This window comes from Dermacentor variabilis, chromosome 6 (assembly GCF_050947875.1).
Source record: "Dermacentor variabilis isolate Ectoservices chromosome 6, ASM5094787v1, whole genome shotgun sequence".
Taxonomy (NCBI): domain Eukaryota; kingdom Metazoa; phylum Arthropoda; class Arachnida; order Ixodida; family Ixodidae; genus Dermacentor; species Dermacentor variabilis.
The window spans coordinates 46,024,438-46,047,116 of NC_134573.1; the positions used below are offsets into that span (position 1 = coordinate 46,024,438).

The 22,679-nt window shown below is 44.1% G+C and overlaps 1 protein-coding gene across 3 annotated transcripts in view; it reads right to left on the minus strand.

The window, feature by feature from the left end:
- Positions 1-22,679, minus strand: part of milt (trafficking kinesin-binding protein milt) — a 142,975-nt gene that overhangs the window by 30,636 nt on the left and 89,660 nt on the right. For all 3 annotated transcript variants that reach the window (XM_075695024.1, XM_075695026.1, XM_075695027.1), the window contains 4 exons: positions 19,914-19,988; positions 5,800-5,936; positions 5,024-5,161; positions 4,076-4,148 (listed from right to left, as the gene is read on the minus strand). In XM_075695024.1, the coding sequence (XP_075551139.1) occupies positions 4,076-4,148; positions 5,024-5,161; positions 5,800-5,936; positions 19,914-19,988 (423 nt within the window). The remainder of the gene's footprint in view (positions 1-4,075; positions 4,149-5,023; positions 5,162-5,799; positions 5,937-19,913; positions 19,989-22,679) is intronic.

Below are 22,679 nucleotides of genomic sequence, written 5' to 3' on the forward strand. Positions count from 1 at the left end.
TATTGTCGATGTGGCATGAAACCATATCATTCGTCGCCAACTACCAAATTTATCAAAATTAATTGTTTTCTCATTCAAATTTGCTTTCTTCAACTGCCCGATAATTTAGAAAACTCTTCGGCCCCTTTCTGTGTAAGAAAAATTGATCAGTGACTGTTCTTGTTTGCATAAAAGTTCGAATTTCAACACAACGAAATTTCTATATAACGAAGCAAATTGCCGATTTTACCTACTTCGTTATATCGAGGTCCAATTTTCCAGCGAACAATAACAGCACAAAAAATAAAAAGGAATCCATGATCCCTGATCCCAATGTGAAAGAACAAATGAAAGAAACATTAATGTAGTAGAATCTCACTGATACGATCCCATTTCATACGTTTTCTCGGCACCAATATTAGAGATCGAGAATGCAAGAAATGAACCAATACAGTTACGCTTCTTTTGTACCGGCTATTAATACATTCCCGGAAAACACTATCTTTCAGCAACAATGTTCCATATGTCACCATACTGCAATCGTATGATATGTTTTCCAGCTGCTAGATCCCGTGTAAACATGAAATGTAGCAAGTCAGATGCTATCAACAAAAAGAAAGTGCCCGCAACGGCAGCTTCTCCGCAGTACTAGCCAGCTGCAGACGAAAATGACGCCACGCACTCGGTTTTCTCTTTTAGTGCCACCAAATCTCCTTGCGGGTCATTGCACGCCGCCATCCACAGCTATCACCGCCAACCCATTGCGATAAGCATCTTTACCTATCTGTTCACAGCGCATGTAGCGTGGTGCTGCTGGAAGCCCACTGCATGCTTTTAATGGGCAATAACCCAAGCACGCCACGCCATTCCCTGCTGCAGGCTGCGTGAAGTGAGCGTCATGTTTTGCTCTGGCAACATCGCTTGCCGGCGTCACCCACCAGCAACCTTACTAAAACCCTCTACCAACTCAATTTATTTTCCCATTGCCGTCTTACAATGACAACGGCATCTGTGGTCACTTGGACAGCCTGAGCTCGACGCACATCAGTGTCTTGTGCCGCAACGATTCTCATCAAGTGGGCACGTCCAAACTTCCCGCCAAAATTCTCTGCACAAAGAACTGCCGACTCACGCCGAATTCAAGGAGCATGAATGTAAGCTTAACAAAGCTGCAAAAACGCCAATGTGCATCTCAGGTTGCTCTGGCCCCACAAGATCATCAGCGCACGTCGACGTCTCGTGCTGCAATTATTCATGCAATGCTTCGCATTATGTAGGTGTCAACTATTAGTGACGAGAATTAGGAGTGGCGCCCTCTCGCGAGTGACGTAACGGCCAGGACACAGCTCGATCCGGCTCGCTCGGCTGCCACGCGCGCTCGTTCCCTTCATGTATGCTTGGGGTATGGGTGGCTCGAGCCGTACGTATTGAAGGATACGTCGGCTTCTTTCAGCTGCCATGCCTTAACTACAGTTTCTTCTTCAAGAATGCGTGAGTCGAGAAACTTTGTGGTTTGGATATCGCAAGCTATGTAGCGTTAAAGGGGTCTATGCGCCGTGTCTATCGGTGAATTTTGCGTAAATAGAATGTCTGCAAATTCAACACGCGAAGTTGTGTATGATGCCTCGCTAAACATTCAACATTCCCTTAGTATTTAGCTATGAGAGACATTGCATTTTACATGGAAGAAAATTCTTGGTAATTGGCGTCAACATGTTATCCGATGTTAGAAAGACACTGCCCAGCGAAGCTTTCATCATGATTCTTATTACTCTGGTGTGTTGTTCTATTCAAATATGGCCATTCATTAATGCGTAAAAAAATAGTTAGGCACGCATTGCTTATGAAAAAGTTTGCTGCTACTTTCATCCCGCTCTGAAACAGGCCTCCAAAAAACGAACTGCTCATGGCTGCTAACACGACAGTGCGTCATGTAGAGTATTTACATAGTTAATTCACAAACACCATCGTAGAAATCACCTGAGAGAAAAGTTTCGTTTTGAAGATCGAGAGCCAATCAATTGAAAGTGGTGAAATGTTTCATAGTGGCCCTCAGTAGCCTTTATCGACAATATGGCACACCCCTGATCACGTAACAGTAGCAACCGATTGTTCGTATGGTGAGGCACGCTATGTTCGCGAAACCCATCAGTTCATTACAACTTCGAATTGAAACCATAAAGCATCTTTTTACAGTGCCAACTGGAATGGCTAAAGTATTCTCGAGCTACTACAGCGCAGCTTAGATTGCCTAGAAAAGGAAAATTCAAGCACCTTCTGTCTCACCATGTCTCGATCCAGCGTTCTTCAATTATACAAACGGATAACTATTCACCTCGTCGGTACATAAAAGAGAACCTTGCCCAACTGCAGGCTAAATAAAGTTTGCTTCAATCCAATCGCAAACATTCATAAAGAAAGCACCACAAGCCTTGCATATACTTTCACTTGATTTCTGACCCTCCATCGGGGAATTTCAATATCTTCAATATGTCCCATACTACTAGTGATTGACGCTTCGACTTCTTTCTGGCTGCAGCCATGTGGTCGAACAGGCATACTTCACTAAAAAAATTGGGTCGAGCAGCCTGTGTCAGTTTGCCAAACAGATTCCTTATGTATATTCCTCAAGCAGCAAGTACCAGTAAATTTCTCAGGTGAGTTGAACGTGTAGCACGGAAAAGGAAATATATATTGGTACATTCCTATTTGCAGTCTGTAAATAGGTGTAAGCCTTCATTAACTTTACTTTAAATTTCCGCCGCTTAAAATAAACACGTGAAGAACCGCCTAATGTTGACAAGCAGTTAATGAAGCAAGTGGTGCTTGTAAAATCTAAACTCCAGTATTAGTTAAGTCCCCATGTTACTGCCAAGCGTTTCTGTGAAGAAATGCAAAATTTGATATTATACTATGAATTACTCGTCGTGAGCAAACCTGTTTTAGTGGATTAAAATCAACGTAACTGTTGTAGAAGTCATATATAGCCAGCGTTTGACATACTTGTTGCACCGCGGCAGGTATGGTATCATAATTGGATTCCTATGTGCTATGTTTTTGCGACTGTCCATCCGCACATGAAAAACCCGCAATGGGCTGGTCTGCACTCCTTCGGCTGGCACTGTAGCATTGCCTTTGAGAGCTGCATTGTTGTCTAAGAAATTAGCTCTTTGAATAAATGTTCGCAAAGGAAGACGCCGTAAAAATATATTTGAGACGACCACCATAAGTATACAAGCAGAGAGAACGAGGGCGAACAAACGAAAACACTGCAGAAAGCGCCCAGACAATGCCCGAACTGTAGCAGACGACAGGCGCGAGTCCTTGCCCTGACGTCACGCAAGTGGCGCTCACAGCGCCCCTGTAGTTAGTTCTCGGGGCTAGTAGTGGACTCTGCCCAACTTTTTTAGTGACTTCGGAACTTTTGTTTTCTCAGTAAGTACATTTCGCCTTGCATTTTTTTTTTTCCAAAGTGTATGAACAATGTCCTGCTGCATCACGTGAGGCAAGAACACATGTAAAGAAAACCCTGTAATGCACAACACATCACACTATATGCTATGCCGAATTTGACCCCTCAAATTTTTGAATGCTTGATGAAAACTCGTCTGGTTCATATTAATCTTAGTCAAAGGTAAAATGTATGCCGACCACAAACAAATAATAATTAGAGCCTTGTTCAGTTCCCACACAGATGATGAAATGGCCTGTTATAATTTATGTTTGTGGTCAGTGTCCATTTTACCTAAGACTACCTCAAGTTTCTGATTTATGAGTGATTTTCTCAAAGCCTATAAAAATATTTTTGAGATGCTGGAGCATGTTTTCGGACATCGATAGTCATTCAAACCAATTACTAATTGATTTACTAATTAAGGTCTAACTCAAATGCCATTCTATTGTTTTTTGTGCAAATTTAGTTTCCATGGAAAGAAATAAAGGTGAACAAATTTGTGGAGGCGTGTTTGGGCTTTACAGGGATAATGATATTACTTGGTCAATAATGCAACTAAAACTTGTCTTGTGTTCTTATCTCTGTCTATGCCTACTTTCCACACTGCAACTATTTATATAATGGTACTACATCTGTACTCACCTAAGTGCCACACCATCTGGAATCCCAGCGGTGGCATTTCCCGCCAAGTCCTTCAGGTCGCACTCGTCACCATCTGCATCGTGAGGAAAAATCGAAAGAGAAGCAATGAAAGAGAGAACGCAAGCCTTGACGGGAAAGCAGTTCATACTTGTCACAAAGCTTTGGAGGGCAGCCAGCAATAAAAGTGATGGTCTCAAGCAGACTTATGCTATACTAATTGCTGCTCCTTCAATAAACAGAACCACTGCATAAATAAATGTCGCACAGAGAAAGAGACACCGACATGACAATGCAGTTTAACAATGCACAAGGCCTCTTCCCTCCAAAAAAGCTTTAAGGAACCTTGGCTTACACAGGCATGACAATATGGCCTAATACCACAATAAACTGACATTTAGAAAATAAATAAGAGAGAAATAAGAACATTGGAAAAGAGTGAAGAACGAAGGCAAATAAGTTTGAGGTAAAACTATGCTTGTTTAGACATCTCATTTGGGCCATCTCATAGAACCTGTCTATGTCTCTCTGTGTTGTACTTTCAGAGTTCCTGCCAGAGACTAATTCGGTTTGTGGAAAATGAAAATACAGTTAAAGCTCAATATAAACAACCTTAATATAACCAAATTCTCTATATAACGAATTATCAACATTTTTATAAGTTCTTGTCCCTAGAACACATCTATTCTGAACCTCAGTGTAATGGAATGTGTTCATGCACAATTTCAGTATAATAAAAATCCACTGCCACGGTGAAGGAATACAGAGACAATAAATGCAAACTTCTGTGAACACAGATGGTCAAACGGTTGAATCACAGTAGAACCTTGTTGATACGATGTCGTTGCACATGATTTCCCAGCGCCAATGTTCACTATCGAGATCAAAAAAAAAATGACCCAATGTGATATATTTATATTTATAAATGACCCAAGTTTTATATACAACTACCTGGGGATTCCTGCGCAGCCTCCAGAGGTGGCTGTACTGGGAGACCGCCTTTTAGCCTGACCCCCGACCCTTGGTCTTCAAAGAAGTCGCTGAGCCCAGGTGTTGCCAGACGCTGCCATTGCTTGAGCAACTCCGAACCTGCATCAATAAGCTCAGTTTGGTTGCCTGGCTGCAGCATCATGCAAGGTCATAGAAAAAATGGCATCAGTGGCTTTCTCAAGGTACCTGTGCTGCCTTGGCCTGTGGGATACAGTGGTAACGAGACTGAATGCAGCCACTGTGACTCCAAAAGTAACTTAAAAATTGAGCACTCCTCTAAATATCATCAGCCTGTTCCAAGTTTACTGCAAGACAAAAGTCTCTTCCAGTGATCTCTAATCATACCTTTCTCCTGCATTGGCCAACTCTATGCCATGGCTGCAAATTTCCCAATTGCATTACTTTATTTAATCTCATTGTAACCCTTAAATTTAAGTGTTTCACTTTCCTTGACATCTATTCTGTCACTATAATAGACAACCAGTTATCTGCTCTATGCTCAACCAGAATATAGACTAGGAAATGACCCATCCACACTTTAGTTAATGCTACCACCTTTACGTTTTCTACTGTTACGGCTATCACTTCTTGCTCCATCATTTGCTGTGCCGGCCCTTAGCATCCTGCCAAGTTTCTCGGCGTTCTGCAGCATTGGACACCAATTCAGGGTTTCCCTGGCAAGACAGATGGTCTGGCAACGCTGTCCACGAAAATGTGGCCCAGTGCAAGGTACCCACCCTCCAGAGGCTTGACCATGAGGAGCTTGTCAGAGAGGCGGAATGGTCGAGCCACAGGACCCCAGGAACTCTGTGGAAGCCGACGACTGGAACCCCGCCGTCCTTTGCGAGGGCTCAGGCCTAGGCTGCTTAGCGAGCTGTGGGGAGGGATGGGAAGGTGAGAGAGGATCTTTGATGGATGGTGGACACCCCAAAATACTGCCCAGTCACAGAAGTTCCCAATTGTAAAAAAGCAGGAAGCAAGACCAACTTGAAGTTCAAATGAGAGGTCACAACTTCACAAAGACGAGCACATGCTAATGCCACAGTAAAGCAAGGAACAGAAGTGCCAGAGATTTCCTTTATGTTCCCAAGCAGACTGAAGCTGTAACATGATAGGCGAAAGTCGACCATACCTAAAAAAAATCTAAATAAATACACTTTTGTTAGTTGTGCACGGGCTGATAAAAATAAGGAAAGAAAATACTCCAATGACCCTTCAATTCCCTACATTGCCATTGACAGCAATCTGAAATCCACGAGGATATGAACAGTCACCTACACAAATCTGCAGAAATATCAAATTGCCAAGCTTACCCCTTAACTGCCATAAGCAATTTCGAAAATTTAACTGCAGGTTTTTTTTTATACCTGCATTTTTCTTGCATTTTTTAAAAGTGTATTACCAGGAATACCTATGGCACTTTTACTGTTTTTGTTAAAAAATAGCAAATGACATTGTGTGTTATTCAGCTTTCAAAAGTACAAGATGGTGCAACCTCTATCAGCACGTATGCAACAGAAAAAGAAAACAGGAGTTGCAGAAAGGCACGTTGGCTGCGCAGCATACAGGCGATCCAATGAATGTCAACCTGGGAGATGCAGGATGCAGACTGTTTTGGTCAAGGTGAATCCAGTTTCGGATACAGGCCACATGATCCGACTCGTCATCTGTGCTACTACTGCTTGATGATTTGTGAAGGTCGAAATCTCCAGTGCTTAGATCGGCCAGCAACCAATCACGATCACTGGAACCATCGTCATCGACAAAAAGTCAGCACCATGCTTTGTGGCCATGCATGCCACTCGCATCAGTGCCATTTTTAAAACTCGGTGTTTGCGTACACAACTTTAGATAGGCTGCTTTTGGCCACGTAGGCAAAAAATACCATAGGGTTTCTTACCACAATTACTAGAGGGAACTCTGGCACTAGTGTCTACGGGAGCTGCAATGGGAGCGGTTGCACAAGCACGAGAATTATGGGAAGTACATGGATTTGCCTAAGCTTCGTCATTCTGGCTTGAAGTGACTTCGTAAACTCGCCATTTCCAACAATTTACTGCATAATAAATAATTACATAGACATAAATAATATTGTCCAACAGCAGGATTCGAACACAGCACCTCTAGAACAGAAGCCCGATATTGAAACCATTAAGCCACGGATGCATGCATCGATAGGCGATGTAAATTTATTGTGGGCATACCAGTGCCTTGAGACACTTCGCATGTTTCAATTTGGCCACCTCGACAAGCTCAATCGTTGCAATTAGTAGCAATTGTGTGTGTTCGCAACGTCTTCTGCACTTCGAAGGGTACAGATTTCTCTAAAATTTACAACAATGACGGCATAAAAAGCGTAATAAACAAAGCCACAAGAACGTCTGACTCCATAAGCACAAAGATCAGACAAATCCATGTACTTCCCCTCATTCCCATGGTGGGTCAATGACTGCAACGCCAGAGTTCCCTCTAGTATGCTGTAGGAAACTATGAAAAATACGACCTAAATGCTTTTAGAAAGCGCTTATTGATCTTACTTTTGTAGTAGCAAAGCGCTTATGGTACTGAACAGTTGTAAAAATTTGCAGAAACTTCATGACAGGTCAACTTGTCATCGGCACCCAAGGGGACACATTGTCATGATGAGTGTAATCGTGACAATCCTGGATCTTGACATGTGCTGCCGGTCAGTAACCAGAATTATCTCTTCAAGAACTACCGTATTTACTTGATTCTAACACGCCCTCGATTGTTGCATGCACCCGTCTTCTGTGATCAAAAAAAGGGCAAAAGAATGCCCTCAATTGTAACCTGCACCCATTTGCAGTGACCTAAAAAAGAGAAAAGCCCTTTACAGTACCATACACCCTTACTTGCCAACCTGAATATCTGGAAATTTGTAAAACTATCGCGGCAAGGGAGGTTGCTCAGCAGCACTTTTATTTTTAAAGGATTTACCTTTTGTGACAAACTTGCTCATGTTTTTACAACTGCAAGTGAAATCCATGTCTCGGAGAGTTAAGAGCGAAATCTCCACTGGGGCACAATTTTGCAATGATTTTGCTGTTGCTGAAATTGCCTGCTCAGAAACTTCTCCGTGTAGGTTTGCTCAAATCAAGTACCACTCTGGTGCCCCTTGAGCATCAGCAGACTTTCGAATGTTTTCTCACACACAGGTGAGCGAAACTTCGTTCCGAGTTTTGTCCACAGCGCTGGATATTCTTTCATATTCAGCATTGCTGTGGGGAATGGAGAGAATACCCAGCATAACCATTGAAATTCTGTGGAACCTGAGTGATCCGTCGACACTTCATATGCTTCCTAATTGCGACCACTGCACATCGCACCTTGGTTCATTCAATATGTCGTCTGGAACCTCATATGCTTGCAAGTTAGCAAACTCAACTACAAGTGCGTCGATTGTTTCTTCCTTTGATTCGCCACTCTGCTGGGGTAGAGTAGCAGGGAACGCCATAATAAAATGACATATGCTGTTGAATGAAGCAGTTTCCAGAGCTTGTACTTGAGCAACTTCAGCTGCTGTACAAAAGTGACAAAATTAGGAAGGCCAAGACATAAACGTAACGCCTCTCGTTCTAATACAACAAGAAGCCGAATGGCGCATCTGGGCGCACAAATCTAGTCAAGAGATCCTCGAAAAGGTGGTTCAAGAGGCCCCTCAGTACATGAATCTGAGGAGCCTGAAGAAGGCAGTTTGCCTTCTCAAAAAGCAGTATAACATTTTGGAGAAAAAGACAGCATGCCCTGTTTAGCTCCAATGACAAAAAATTAAACAGGCGCTCCTCACAGATCACGTGGCTGGCTTCCCCAGAATCCTTGGTATGAAGTTTCAGTTTTTTTGCTTGAGGTCCAGAGTGAGCTCCTTTCCTCTTATTCATCACCGTCAGTGCTTTTTTTTCCCAAGGCCTGCAGCAGTCTTGTCAAGATGTGTAGCAGACTTTGGGGTCAGTGCAGGGTTCTTGGGGGTTTGTGAGGAAGTCTTCGGAATTTGGTATGAACCCAAAAACAAGCTCAGCTTGTTGCACTGCTTTGTTTAAGATAAAAAAAAGCTGAGTAGTGGTTTCCACTGGTTCAGCAGCCTCTTCAAGCACTTTTTCAATGACAGCCAAAGTGTCGGTGAATGCTTCAACATCTTCTTGGCCTCGGCGTCGTGCATTTTTCGGAACTCTAAGTCGATCTTTCCGTTTCAAGCTTTTCTCTAGGTAAAAAAAATGTCAACCAAAGCCTCATCAACCTTTACAGGAAGACATGAAGCTCCTTTTTAGGCGGCCAAGTTGATGAGATGGCATGAGCAACCGACCGCTATCAAACCTGGTTGAGCCTCTCTCAATAGAGTAGAAACACTGTTTTTCTTGCCAATCATGACATTGGAATTGTCCGAACACAGCCAACAGGTTTCCATCAAGCAAATTCCGACAAGTCATCTCGCCCAGAACCAGATTTGCAATCTTGTGACATTGTCCTGAGGCAAATTAGGCGGCTTTCAACTCTACTCGCAATAATAGGGCAAAGCTGCGTATCCCTATTGTTACTGCCATCCACAGCGATCAAAAATACTTGCTGTTTTAGGGCATCCAGCGAAGGAGTCTCCACGCTGGTGGCCATTTCCCGAACAATTGACGTCATCTTTGTTCCTCCACAGGCATAGCGTTTCGCTTCTTCGCATTTGTGGAACATCCTTCGGAAAAGCGGTCCGGCATGATTACTGATACTCAGCAGCATGTCGTGTTCAACTAAAAATGCTGCGAAGAAGCATTCTGCACGAATTACACCGAGGTCGTTGTCGCTGCGCACAAAACTTGCTAGGCTTGGCTGGCTATCCGCGGCTCGCACGTATCCCCGATGTTTTTTCAAAGCAATGTGAACCTTGATGTCCGACTTGCTGCCATGCGAGATGCTCACATCACAGGCACACGTGGTGCAGAATCCGAACTTCTCCCCTTTCTTCGAAGGCACGAAGCATAGAAATTCTACCGTGTACAATTTCAAAAACACTTGGAAGTACTATCGGTGCTTCGAGCCTGCCACAGTGCTGCGAAGCCGCTAAAGGCCAGAGTCGCAACTGCGTCCGACGCGGCAGCTAATCAAACAAAAGGCGAGGCCAACACTGCAGTGACTGAAGCTGACTGAAGTCCAAACCTGCGCGCCCGCGCGAACAAAGGCAGCAACATGGCAACAGTTTGCAGAGGCACTAAAGGTGCTATCGAGCTTTGGATATGGATTCGTGACCCCCCAAAAGACAGAAATCACCACAACCTTGCAGCTGCTGATGATGATACCACACACACATATTGCCCTCTCGTGGCAGCGCAAGGTACCAGGGTGTAGTGTTACTACATTTTCAAGTTTTTTTTTTTTCGCAAATGAAATGTTTTCCGTAAAATTTCAAGTAAGATTTGTAAAATCATAAGACTGCTCAAAATTTTTACACTTTACGGAAAATTCGGAAGAGTAGGAAGATATGGTGCGCCTCATTTCATACAGAAATACAACTTTCTCTGATTTGGGAAAACAAAGATTTACTCCTAATGCACTAAAGTTGTGATAAATAAAAAAAAAAGCCGCAGTTTCGACCGAAAGGTGAAGCGTCAATTGCAATAGCAAATTAGTAGACAGCTATACAAAAAGAGACACAATCTCCCCAATGCTATTCACGGCATGCTTGGAAGTATTCAAGCTATTAAACTGGGAAGGTTTAAGAGTAAGGATCAACAGCGAATATCTCAGCAACCTTCGGTTTGCCGATGACATTGTTCTATTCAGCAACACTGCAGACGAGTTACAACAAATGATTGAGGACCTTAACAGGGAGTGTAAGAGTGGGGTTAAAGATTAATATGCAAAAGACAAAGATAATGACGAACAATCGGGCAAGGGAACAAGAGTTCAGGATCGCAAATCAGCCTCTATAGTCTGTGAAGGAGTACGTTCACCTAGGTCAACTAACCACAGGGAACCCTGACCATGAGAAGGAAATTCACAGGAGGATAAAAATGGGTTGGATTGCATACGGCAGACATCGTGAGCTTCTGACTGAAAGCTTACCGTTATCATTGAAAAGGAAGGTATACAATCAGTGCATTTTACCTGTGCTGACATATGGGGCAGAGACTTGGAGACTGACGAAGAAGCTTGAGAACAAGTCAAGGGCCCCGCAAAGACCGATGGAATAAAGATTGCTAGGCATAACGTTAAGGGACAGAAAGAGAGCGATTTGGATCAGAGAGCAAACGGGTAAGGACAATATTCTAATTGGCATTAAGAGAAAAAAAAATGGCACTGGGCAGGTCATGTAATGCGCAGATTAGATAACCGTTGGACCATTAGGGTGGCAGAACTGGTACCAAGAGAATGGAAGCGCAGTAGAAAACGGCAGAAGACTAGGTGGTCCAATGAAATTAGGAAATTCGCGGGTGCTAGTTGGACTCGGCTGGTGAAGGACAGGGTAATTGGAGATCGCAGGGAGAGGCCTTCGTCCTGCAGTGGACATAAAATAGGCTGCTGCTGCTGCTGCTGATGATGATGATGATGCAAAAATTAAATATAGTGGTTTTATCGGCTGTTTAGGCTTTTAAACATTCGCTTACCAACTAAATTAACAAGCATTGTGTCACAAGCGCACAAGCAAACATGAACACGTCTCACTCAATGACCCCGGAAACCTTTTATCAGAACGCTGGATGAGAAAGTGTGGTAGCAGGAGCGAGCAAATTGACTTTTGTGTGGCCTCTCGCTTCAACGTGAACTCAGCGATGAGAACACAGCGATGTGCGCCTAGATGCATAGACTGTCTCCATCATAGATCGCTTTCAATATAGCAGCCGTGCAGCCGTGCCTATGCAGCAACCGCCAGAGTAGAATGCTTCTCCTGCTTGCGCCAGTCCCGCACGCAAGTTTTGGGAACTTCGAACGCCCGTGATGCGGCCTGATTGCTACCTGTCTCCACACGTGATCACTTTCCTTTTAATTGTGGCATCGTGATAAACACTCGGCACGTCTTTGCAGATGGCACTTCCATGCTGATAGAGCAAACGCAGAAAACAGGAACATGGACTAACCCGTAGCTTTTCTTAACACAATTACTAGAGAAAACTCTGGTGCTAGTGTCTACGGGAGCTGCAATGGGAGCGGTTCTACTAGCATGGGAATTATGGGAAGTGCATGGATTTGCCTAAGCTTCATCATTCTGGCTTCAAACGGTTTTGTGACTTTGTAAACTCGTCATTTTCAACAATGTACTGCGTAAAAATAATTACACAAACATTATTAAAATTGTCCAACAGCAGGATTTGAACAGTACCTCTAGAACAGAAGCCTGATATTGAAACCATTAAGCCATGGACGCACGCATCGATAGGCAATGTGAAATGCCCCTATGAATTTATCGTGAGCACGCCAGTGCCTCGAGACGCTTGGAGTGTTTCGATTTGGCCACCTCGACAAGCTCAATCGTTGCAATTAGTAGCGATTATGCGTGTTCGCAACGTCTTCTGCACTTCAAAGAGTATAGATTGCTCTGAAATTTACTACAATGGAGGCATACAAAGCCTAATATATGAAATCACCAGAACGTCTGCATCCACAAGCGTGAAGATCAGACGAATCCATGTACTTATCATTCCCATGGAGGGTGAATGACTGCAGCACCAGAGTTCCCTGTAGTATATTGTAGGAAACTCTATGGACTAATCTAAGCACACATACTATACAGCACATGGAAGAAGCTATGGCAGCTAGGCCCAAAGCGTATATGAGGAGGCCCTTTTGAAATGCCAATGGCGATATGGCAACACAGATTTAGGGTCATACGTACTCAATTCTAACATGCACGCAATTTTTGGACCCGTTTTATCAGGAAAATTGTGCATTAGATTTGAGTAAATAGAGTACCCCTTCAAGTTGCATGGGCTGGTCACAAGCAAATTAAGACTTCCAACTGATTTTTCATTCTTAAACACATGCAACTAATACTACAGATGCATGGAAGATGAAGTGCTTATGAACAACACTGAAAGTTTGCCCTTTGTCTGAGTCAATACAACCACTAGCAGACAAGCATATCAATGAGAGCACTGTTAACCCTTTAAGTGTTTATAACATGCAGAACTTGTCCTAGCCAAAGCATCCCCAAAATGTCCAACCAGAACAGCTTCTCCTCTCAAGTGTTTAAAACGAGAAGCGCTTGTCTACGGCTTAGATGGCGTGTCACCTGCCAGATGGAAGCACTTAGTTGACGATTTTGGTTTCTTCCGCAGCAGGAGCACAGTTTTTTGTGAAAACATAGCGACCAGTGGCAGCGACACATGCATAGCTGGCCCGTCAATGCAAAAAAGAAGCTTTTCATCTTCGTCATCTTCTTTCAATGAAGATGATTCGGATACCGAAGCTTATATTGTGTCCGGAAGTGAAGGAGACAGCGATGACGCTGAATTGATCAGTTCTTCTGGTGATGATGAGAACATCTCTGAAGCAAACATTGCGAGTGCTCGTTAGTGGATGCAGCTTGATGTCAACAGTACACGTGTGGCGCCTCCTTGGTATCCATCTTTGGCCATTCCAGGCAAGACTTTCAATTTGATATCACCAGATGACCATCTAGAGTACATACAGCAGTTTCTCAACTGTTTTCTTTATGTGGTTTGTACTTTCATTAGCAGCAGGCAGCTGGTTTCCTATGTAACGTTCAGAAATAAACTGTATTATGTTGACTTGACTTAGTATGTGGTGCAAATATTTTTTCAACATTGAGTAGTTACTTTCTAGTGCAATATGATTCAAAATCAGCAATAAAAAAATAGGCACTTTTGGTTTGGAAATTTTCAAACAAAAAAAATAAAACACTTAAGGGGTTAATGGCACAATCATAGTGACACTGCTAATCTGTTGGGAATACTCTATGCTCCTGCTCACACAAACAGAAAGCAAGGTCTAGTTACCAAGGTACACATAAACCATGGCCTAATTGAACCTCGATTAGAATATATCATAGTTATGTCTAGCTAACAAAGTAAAGGATAAACGAGAAGAAAGGGGGTTAACCCAGGGGCCCCGATTTTTATTAGTCATATCATAAAAGCCAACAAACACTGACACCAAGGACAACATAGGGGAAATTATTTGTGCTTAATGAATGAAATAAAGAAACAATAAAGTAATGGAAATTAAAGTGGATGAAAAAACAACTTGCCGCAGGTGGGAACCGAACCCACAACCTTCGCATTTCGCGTGCGATGCTCTACCAATTGAGCTACCGCGGTGCTGTTTCCCCATCCACTTTAAATCCACTTTAATCCACTAAAGTAAAGGCTAATCACATTTATGTATGCAATTACCATTTGTAATATATGTAATACAACATAACTGTGATCAATGTTTCTTTACATTTAACAATGCAACACTGCAGCAAAACAGTAGTTCCAACAACAGTTAGCATGCCCATGTAACCACATTTTAACTACAGCCGAACCAACTTATAACAATACTGGTTTTAACAATACATCGGTTATAAGAATGAGAAGCTCCTGCACCATCAACTTCTGCATGTTTTCTATGGGGAAATAACCTGCTTACTACAATGTCCTGATACCACATTATCGGTTATAACGATGAAGTCTGGCTACTGGGTCTCTGTGTCGAAAGGAAATTCGACCCACTGCATGCCACACGCACTGTTTTCCTGCCTTCTTCTCACCGCCAGCCTAGCGTGGCTCTCTCCCATCATCCTTCCACCTCTGCGAACACGAATCGGCTGCGCCTATAGCTCTATGCCACCCGACCCTCCGAAACACGAATGGATAGCGCCAACTTTGCTGACAGAGCTTTGCACTGCTCCCAAATTGCTTGCTGGCCCTTCATGTTGCGCAGTTCTGCCAACGCATTAAGCCGCTCGTGCTCGTCTTTGTTGGTTGCACCAAAGTTGTTCCTGGCCATGCGGTTTTTTCCGCCTCGTTTGACTCACCGCCAAAACAGAAGATGGCCAATCCACCCGCTGACCATCAGCAATGCACCACGTTGCTGATGAAAAAAACGTGCACTGCTATAGATTTGGAAACAAAGTACTTCTAACCAATGAGGCAATCATCGCGAACATTCTTAAATAAGATAGTGACAGTGACAACGGCAGCGATGAGGCACTAAGGTAGGCTACCTCAACAGCTTGGTTTTCACGAGGGACCTTCTGCTACACTACATGGAGCACCTGGATGCCTTGTAGAAGGATGTCAGCAAGCTTTGCATAACACAAGAAAAGCTGACGGACATGGGGTTTTCCTCATGCAAGCCAGTGAGAAGTACGTGGCAAGATAATTGTGATAATCTTGCCATTGCCATTCCTGAAGCTGAGGGGCTGCCACGGCATTCTTCTCGCATTTTTTAAAAGTCCTTTTTTGAGGCCACCAAAGCGATGCCTCGGCGGAGTTTGCATGTCACTTGCCGCCCGTGAGCCCGCTTTGCAGTTATAGCAGTGCATTCTTGAATGCCGACAGCCACGGCTTGTTGCACACGATTGGAGTGCGCAGAAAGCACAGTTAAACAGTTAAACGAGTCAACACGATCAGCAGTTGGATGGAGGAAGGAACAAGGGGAGGGGCAGTGGCCTCCCCGCCATTCTAGTTTTTGCACAACAGTTCTGCCATCCCCCACTTGCACTTTTTTCATGCAACCCGGTTATAACAATTATCGGTTATAACAATGGTTCGTGGCACTTGAATATTGTTATAAGTGGGTTCAACTGTACACCAAGCGAAATGCCTCACAGCAACCGTGCAAGTGCTCAACCTTGCCTTTCAAGAAAACATGCTCGCATGAATTATGCACTGCATAATTATGAATCAATACTAACTAGCCAAATTCATCTCTCTCCTATATGCATGCATGAATTAGGCACTTTTCCTACCACAAGATAAACACTGTCAGCAGTTTCTCGCAACTACTGCACAAAATGTTCGATAAACCTACCAGTGCATTATGATGTTGCGAGGTGCTAGAATCCCTAGTCAACATTGATGATGACGGATATTATCTGGTCGTTCAAACACAGTTCACAGCTTTGAAAATCGCATCTTTGCGGCAAAAAGCAACACAGTCATCTCAAAAACATCAGAGCTGCAGGAGCTGTGGTGCATTCGGTCTGAATGGTCGTAAACACTCACCCTCCACCTAAAGGTCGAGCAAAAGTTGCCCGACAAGCGTGGCAAGAAAACATGCACTTTGGCAACCAATCAGAGCTATCACCTTTGCTACCGAGGTGTCAGAAAGAAAAATTTTAAACAATGGCTTGTTTTTGTAGCAACAAGATCACTGTCAAGTGACAGTTATCACAAAAGTAAGTGCTGCAGCAGCAACAGCCATTGGAGCCAGTTCACATTGCCAGATAAGACAGCGTCTTTTTTCTTCCTCACCCATGAAAAACAGATTATTGCCCTTGACATGCTGAAAGAAAGGGTCTTCGACTAGAGTGGCAGTGAAACAGGATGCAAAAAAAAAACAACGGTGAACTGATAGCACAGCGTGCCATCTATTGCTTCCCACTGTCCCGTTTCTTCTATGCTCCAGTTAGAAGTGTACAGTGTAGTCCACTTATAATGATACCCAATAAATATTTATGGGTTATAACAATGAGTTGACTTCGGAGAAACAACTTATGCATTAGGGCTATGGGAAAAAAAAGACATACATAACGAAATGCTATGCACCGCATATCGGATATAACGATTGAAATTCTGTCCTTTGGGCAGCATTTTCCATGCAGAATTATTGAGAAATTCGCTTTCCTAAGTTCCCCTTAACCGAGACGGCGCAAAAAGTTTGCCTATGCGTGTTCGTATCTGCTGCCATTACCGCGCAGCGCATCCCACCAGCACACCGATTGCAAAAGCCACGGAGAGCATCACAAGTTGGCGCAGCGTGCCACAAGATGGCACCAGCAGCTTCGTTACTGCGTTGCTGGCGAGCGTAAAAAAAAAAGTGATGAGCGAACTGCTCTTGCACTTCCTTTCTACAATCTCCATTCTCAGTGAGCACGGAAATGCACCGCGAAAGCAACAGTAGGTGCCCTGACAAATCGCAAAGCTGTGTCACTTGAAACAAAGCTGCAAATTTTGCAAGACTCAAAGTACCAGTTTGCGCAGCCAGTAATATTGACGATTTTGAAAATTGTGAGCGTCCTGATTATGAAGGCGAGAAGCAGTGACCATGCCGATGAACAGGAACAGCGGAATTTGTGCGCCTGGCCGAAAGCCCCATATGTGAAACCAACACAACACAGTGGCAGCCACTGACATTTCTAAATTCTGGGAGCACATTGCTACTGGCAATTAAATAGGTGGTGCTTTGATGGAGGAGTTTATGAATGCAGAGCAGCGCTGCCTCGTTCTGCGAAGTATCTCCAACGGGGCAATCATCGTCATGACAGACAGCGGCGTTGTGTGACGGAGGCGACGAGATTCACAGTAGCCCGCCTGACACAGACCTCAATGTTCACACGAAGTTTACTTTTTTCGATAGAATCACTCATTGATTTCATGTACACTAAATCATAGTTGCCAGTGTTTGCGCAGCTGCTGAACGCGATGCACACCGCATTTGTGAACCTGAAGCTTCTGCAAAACTACCGTATAATGCGGAATATAGGTTGAGGCGCAATATAGGTCGACCCCCTTACACTGAAGCAAAGAAGTCAACATAAAAATTATAAGGCACAAAACTTTGTTTTATTTAGTGGTGCCACCAGCCTCGTCACCTGCTCATTCGTTTGGGCTGTCTGAACTGTCGTCCGAAGACGACTGCTTTTCACTGGCTGCGTCCCACAAATATCCTCGGTGCCGTCCAAGGAGTTGCTAATGCAACACTTCTTGAATGCCCGCATCACCATATCGTCAGGCAGCGAGTGCCAAGCCTGCGACACTCATGTGGCCACAGTGGCGAGAGGCGGCCTGCGCAGCGAGCCAGTTGGGGTCGTCGGGTTGTCGCCGGCCATCCACTGATTATATTGTTCACGGACACAGTCTTTAAAGGGCTTGTTGAGCACGACGTCCAGTGGCTGCAGTGTTGACGTCATGCCTCCCGGAATGACGGCGAGTTCCGTCCTCTCGTCAAGTGCCCGCTGCACACCTGCGGTCAAGCGCCCGCGAAAGGCATCCAAGACAAGCATGCTCGGACACCGCAGGAGTGCGCCGGGTCGCCGTTTCCAGACGGTCTTAATCCAATTGAGCATGAGGGCCTCGTCCATATAGCCCTTTTCATTCACGCGAACGACAACATCCCGCGGGAAAGCCTCTATCGGCAGCGTCTACCTCTTGAAGATTACACATGGGGGCAGCTTTCTGCCGTCTGCAGTACACGCGAGCATCACCGTGAAGCGCGAATGCTCGTTCCCCGTGGAAAAAAGCTTGACTTCTTTTGCGCCGCGTTCGCACACTGTGGTGGGCGACGTCATGTCGAACCACACCGGCGTATCATCAGCATTGCCGATCTGTCCTAACATGTAGCCATGCTGCTGCCGGAGACGGATAACATAGCGCTGGAATTCGACCAGCTTGACCTCGGATGCCTCTGGCAGCTTCTGGCAGATTGATGTGTGCCGTCGAAGTGCGAAGCCCTTGCGTCGCATGAAGCGACGAACCCAATAAATGGAGTCCTTGAATTGTTCCTTGGGCAGTCCGGATTCTCGGGCGATCTCAATAGCTTTAATGCGGATTAGTTCCGCTGTCACTGGCAAAGATCTGGCACTATGCTCGCGGACGAAATCCGCCACCTTGTCTTTGAGCTCCGGGTGCACAGCGCAGCGCCCGCGAAAGGACGTCTTCCGCGCGTTGCAGGCAGGCAGCTTGACTTTCTGCATTCGCCAGTACCGGACGCTTTCTTTAGAGATGCCAAATTGCCGCTGGGCAGACATGTTCCCATGCATTTCAGCATATTCGATGACTTTCTTTTTAAACGCCGCAGTGAACCGACGTCGAGTACTCGTACTCATTTTGCGTGTTGTCGGGAAATTAGTAACGCCAGGAACGATAGCAGCACAAAAAAGGAAGATGGCGTAGGTCCAACTGCGTAGGCCGCATTAACGTTGGGCCGCATCGGTCACTAAGGAGGCGATAACGATGTGGATGCCGAAAAGTTTGTGCTCCTACGTGTTGCCAGACGACTATTCATGTTGCGCCAAGGGCCGGTATATAAGTCGAGGGGTGACCTTTTAGTAATATGTTTTGGAAAAAACCTCGACCTATATTCCGCACTATACGGTAAGTGCAGATTTCTGACTATTTCAGTGTGCTTAATGCTTGACACGCTGTTTAGAGATATAAATAAATGTATAATTTTTCACAGGCTTCTTTCTACAACATCAATTTCTTTATTGCAGGTTTTGGAGCTACAAAGGTATGTATTTTTCGTTCTTCTCAATATCGTTATAAGTGGACTACACTGTACTGTCCGCGTCAAAAGTTCACAAGCAGCAGGGTCTGAAAAAAACTTAAGCATTTCTACAGCCTGGCAATTGGATTTCCAGCCTGACTAGTATATGCGAACAACATAGTGCTGTACAGATTTAGTGGTGGCTACAGTCCACAAATTGTACAAAATTAAACTTCCTAGTGGAAACACCCTACCTTGCAAACTCTTCACACAAACCGTACAACCAACTTAGCCCAGAGCTTTATATTTCTCAGGAGAAAAAAGCAGCGATAATGTCACAGATGGTTACCTAGCATGGGTGAGCAAAGATCCAGCAAACCAACCTGCTGTTGAAAGACCAGGAAAAGAAGGAAAGAGAAGTAGGCATCCCTATGCTTGCAAACTGTTTGAAAGGGGCAAACACTCTGGCCGTACTCACGAGTACTGACTGTCGTTGCAGTCTGACTCTTCAGACTCCTCAGATTGAGACCAGGGGCTGCAGGCAGGCTTGAAACTGCAAAGACGGAACGACAAAAAGAAAGAAGGAATACAGTGAGCAAGATAGAGGTTTCCACTGCAACAGAACAGACAATATATGCAAAATTTGCAGGTGCACTTCTCCACCGATCTCACCTGACCCAAGTAAAATTTATTTATTTATTTGTAATACTGTAGGGCCCTACGGGTTGTTACAGGGTGGAGCCACACAGATACAACAAAATACAGTCAATCAACATACAGATACAACCACAAGAACACAGCAGACAAAAAAGCTGGCAAGAAATAAAACTCTAAACTGTGTTAAAAAGATGTCAGGCTGCCAGCATGAGTGGAAAGTTCCAAACCCAAGCTATTCCATTTTGCAATAGTGCATTCAAGGAACAATTATACTTGTGCGCAACAATTCGCATGTTAGAGGGTAAAAAATGCACGACAATGACTGGTGCAAGGAGAAGTTCTTCCAAGTAGGGACAGATATGATGACGAGTCCAAGTGGAATGAAACTAAAGATAAAATCTTGAGGCATGTGGCAGGGTGGTACGACTGGTTCCCCCATCATCCCTCTTGACCTCAGCTCACCATATCATCCAGGCTTTCAAGACCGAGTCCCTCGGCCTCAACGGTGCTAGGAAGGGAAGCTCAGCCCAGTTGGCTAGGGCATGTCAGATGCATGGGAAAGCTTGCTTACAGAATTCTGCACGCCATACACTATTTGGCACTGAACAGGCGCAAGTCCAGGAAAATTAACGGATCGAGCCCGCGACCTCGAGTTCAGCAGGTCGACGCCATAGACACTGGGCTACCCCAACGAGTGTGCGGTGCATCGGAGAGCACATGGGGACAGTCAATGGCAGTGTTTTGTCCTGCTTGCACCATAAGTGTATGGACGTATCTACAGATAAATGACAGGCAACAGCACAGTCCACAGGCTCCGTCAAACCACCTCGATAGCTCGGTGACTTGGGTGTTCTGATGCTTCGCAAGAGGTCACAGGTTTGACTCCTGCCATTGCTGCAAACAACAGTGTGAGAACGGGACTCAGATTAAAGAAACACACGATGCAGGCACCCGTGCCGTGTGGTCCATTAATCTTAGTCCCACTTGCCATAGTTGGCTTTAGCATGGCACTGCTAAGACTGAGGGCACAGGATCCAATCCCGGCTGCGAAAGCCGCATTTCGATGGGGCGCGAAATGCACAAACGCCCATGTACCCTGCACTGGGTGCCGTTAAGGACTCTCCCCCCTCCCTCCTCCGTGGTCAAATTTAATCCGAAGTCCCCCACTATAGTGTGCCTCATAATCATATCGTGGATTCGGTATGTAAAACGCGAGAATTTAATTTAGATTAATCTTTTTTACAAACTATTTTAAAATTATGGTGTTCTACATGCTAAAACCATGATCTGATTATGAGGCATACCATAGTGGGGGACTCCAGAAATTTGGACCACCTGGGGTTTTTTAAAGTGCACCTAAATTGAAGTACAGAGGTATTTTCACATTTCACCCCCATCAAAATGGGGCCACCATGGCCGGGATTCAATCCCGCAATCTCGTGCTTAGCAGCCCAACAACAGAGCCACTAAGCAACCGCGGTAGTTAGTTTAGTTTATTCTTAGTCCCATTCTCACAATCTATGCAATAGTAAGTCCTCATACCAAGAATTTACTTCAATTCAAATTTATTTACCAGACAATAAGGCTGGAAGGTCCACTGGGCTAAAAAGCTTTGAAAACGGCTTGACAAGGCCCAGGTGACCGCTGCATGGCAGCAACTGTACAAGGTGCACAGGTTGACATTATAGATGCGCCATGACAAAGGTAAAATGAAAACAAGCAGATTACAATACATAAGTAAATGCATATGCAAATTACCATACATAGTACAACATATTTATCAGTTGCACAATAGATGTAACAAAAACTTCATGAATAATTTGCAAGTGTAGTCAATATCATTTATGGATAGTTAACCCTTTTCTAGCACACAATGGAACAAAAGTATGAATATAGCTGTCTTTTACTTTAACAGATTGTACTTTTATATGTGTTTAACATTGTTGGGATGTTATATGCTAAAGTTTGGTACTTATGAGTTGTACAAAACCAAGGCACAGACCATATATGGGCATTTCTTGTAGGTACTGTAATAGCATGACACTGTAGACATGACAAGGCTGTAGTGAAGTTCAAGAGTTCTGTTGGAAAAGTAGAGTGTGCTCAACAAACGATATGGTCGACTGTTGCCAAGCCTATTATATTGAACCCTTCAAACGCTTTGCAGGTGATTCCCAATGCTGAATATTTCCAAAGTAGTCGATTACCTTTCTTTTTTAGAACAAGAATTATATTTATGTTGGTTTTTATGCCCCATATCAACATACAATTATTAAATGTGAGTTAAACAATGCGTGATAAACAGGGTCATCAATTATAAATTTTACAGAATTTTAAAAAATTGCCTGTTGCAGATAAAATAATTTTAGCCCTTGAGCTGGACTATTCAAAGAGGCGGACATTACTTGAACAAGAAATCGAAACATGGAATCAACTAATTAATGAAAATTCAATAATTATCTTCTGAATTAATTACTTCACGGCACATATTTCAACATACCAATTGTAGCTGTTAAGTTTGCAAGGCCTACCTGCTTAGAATTAATTTCTAGAATGATGCTAGTTTGCAGATTTCAAGTGGATACAT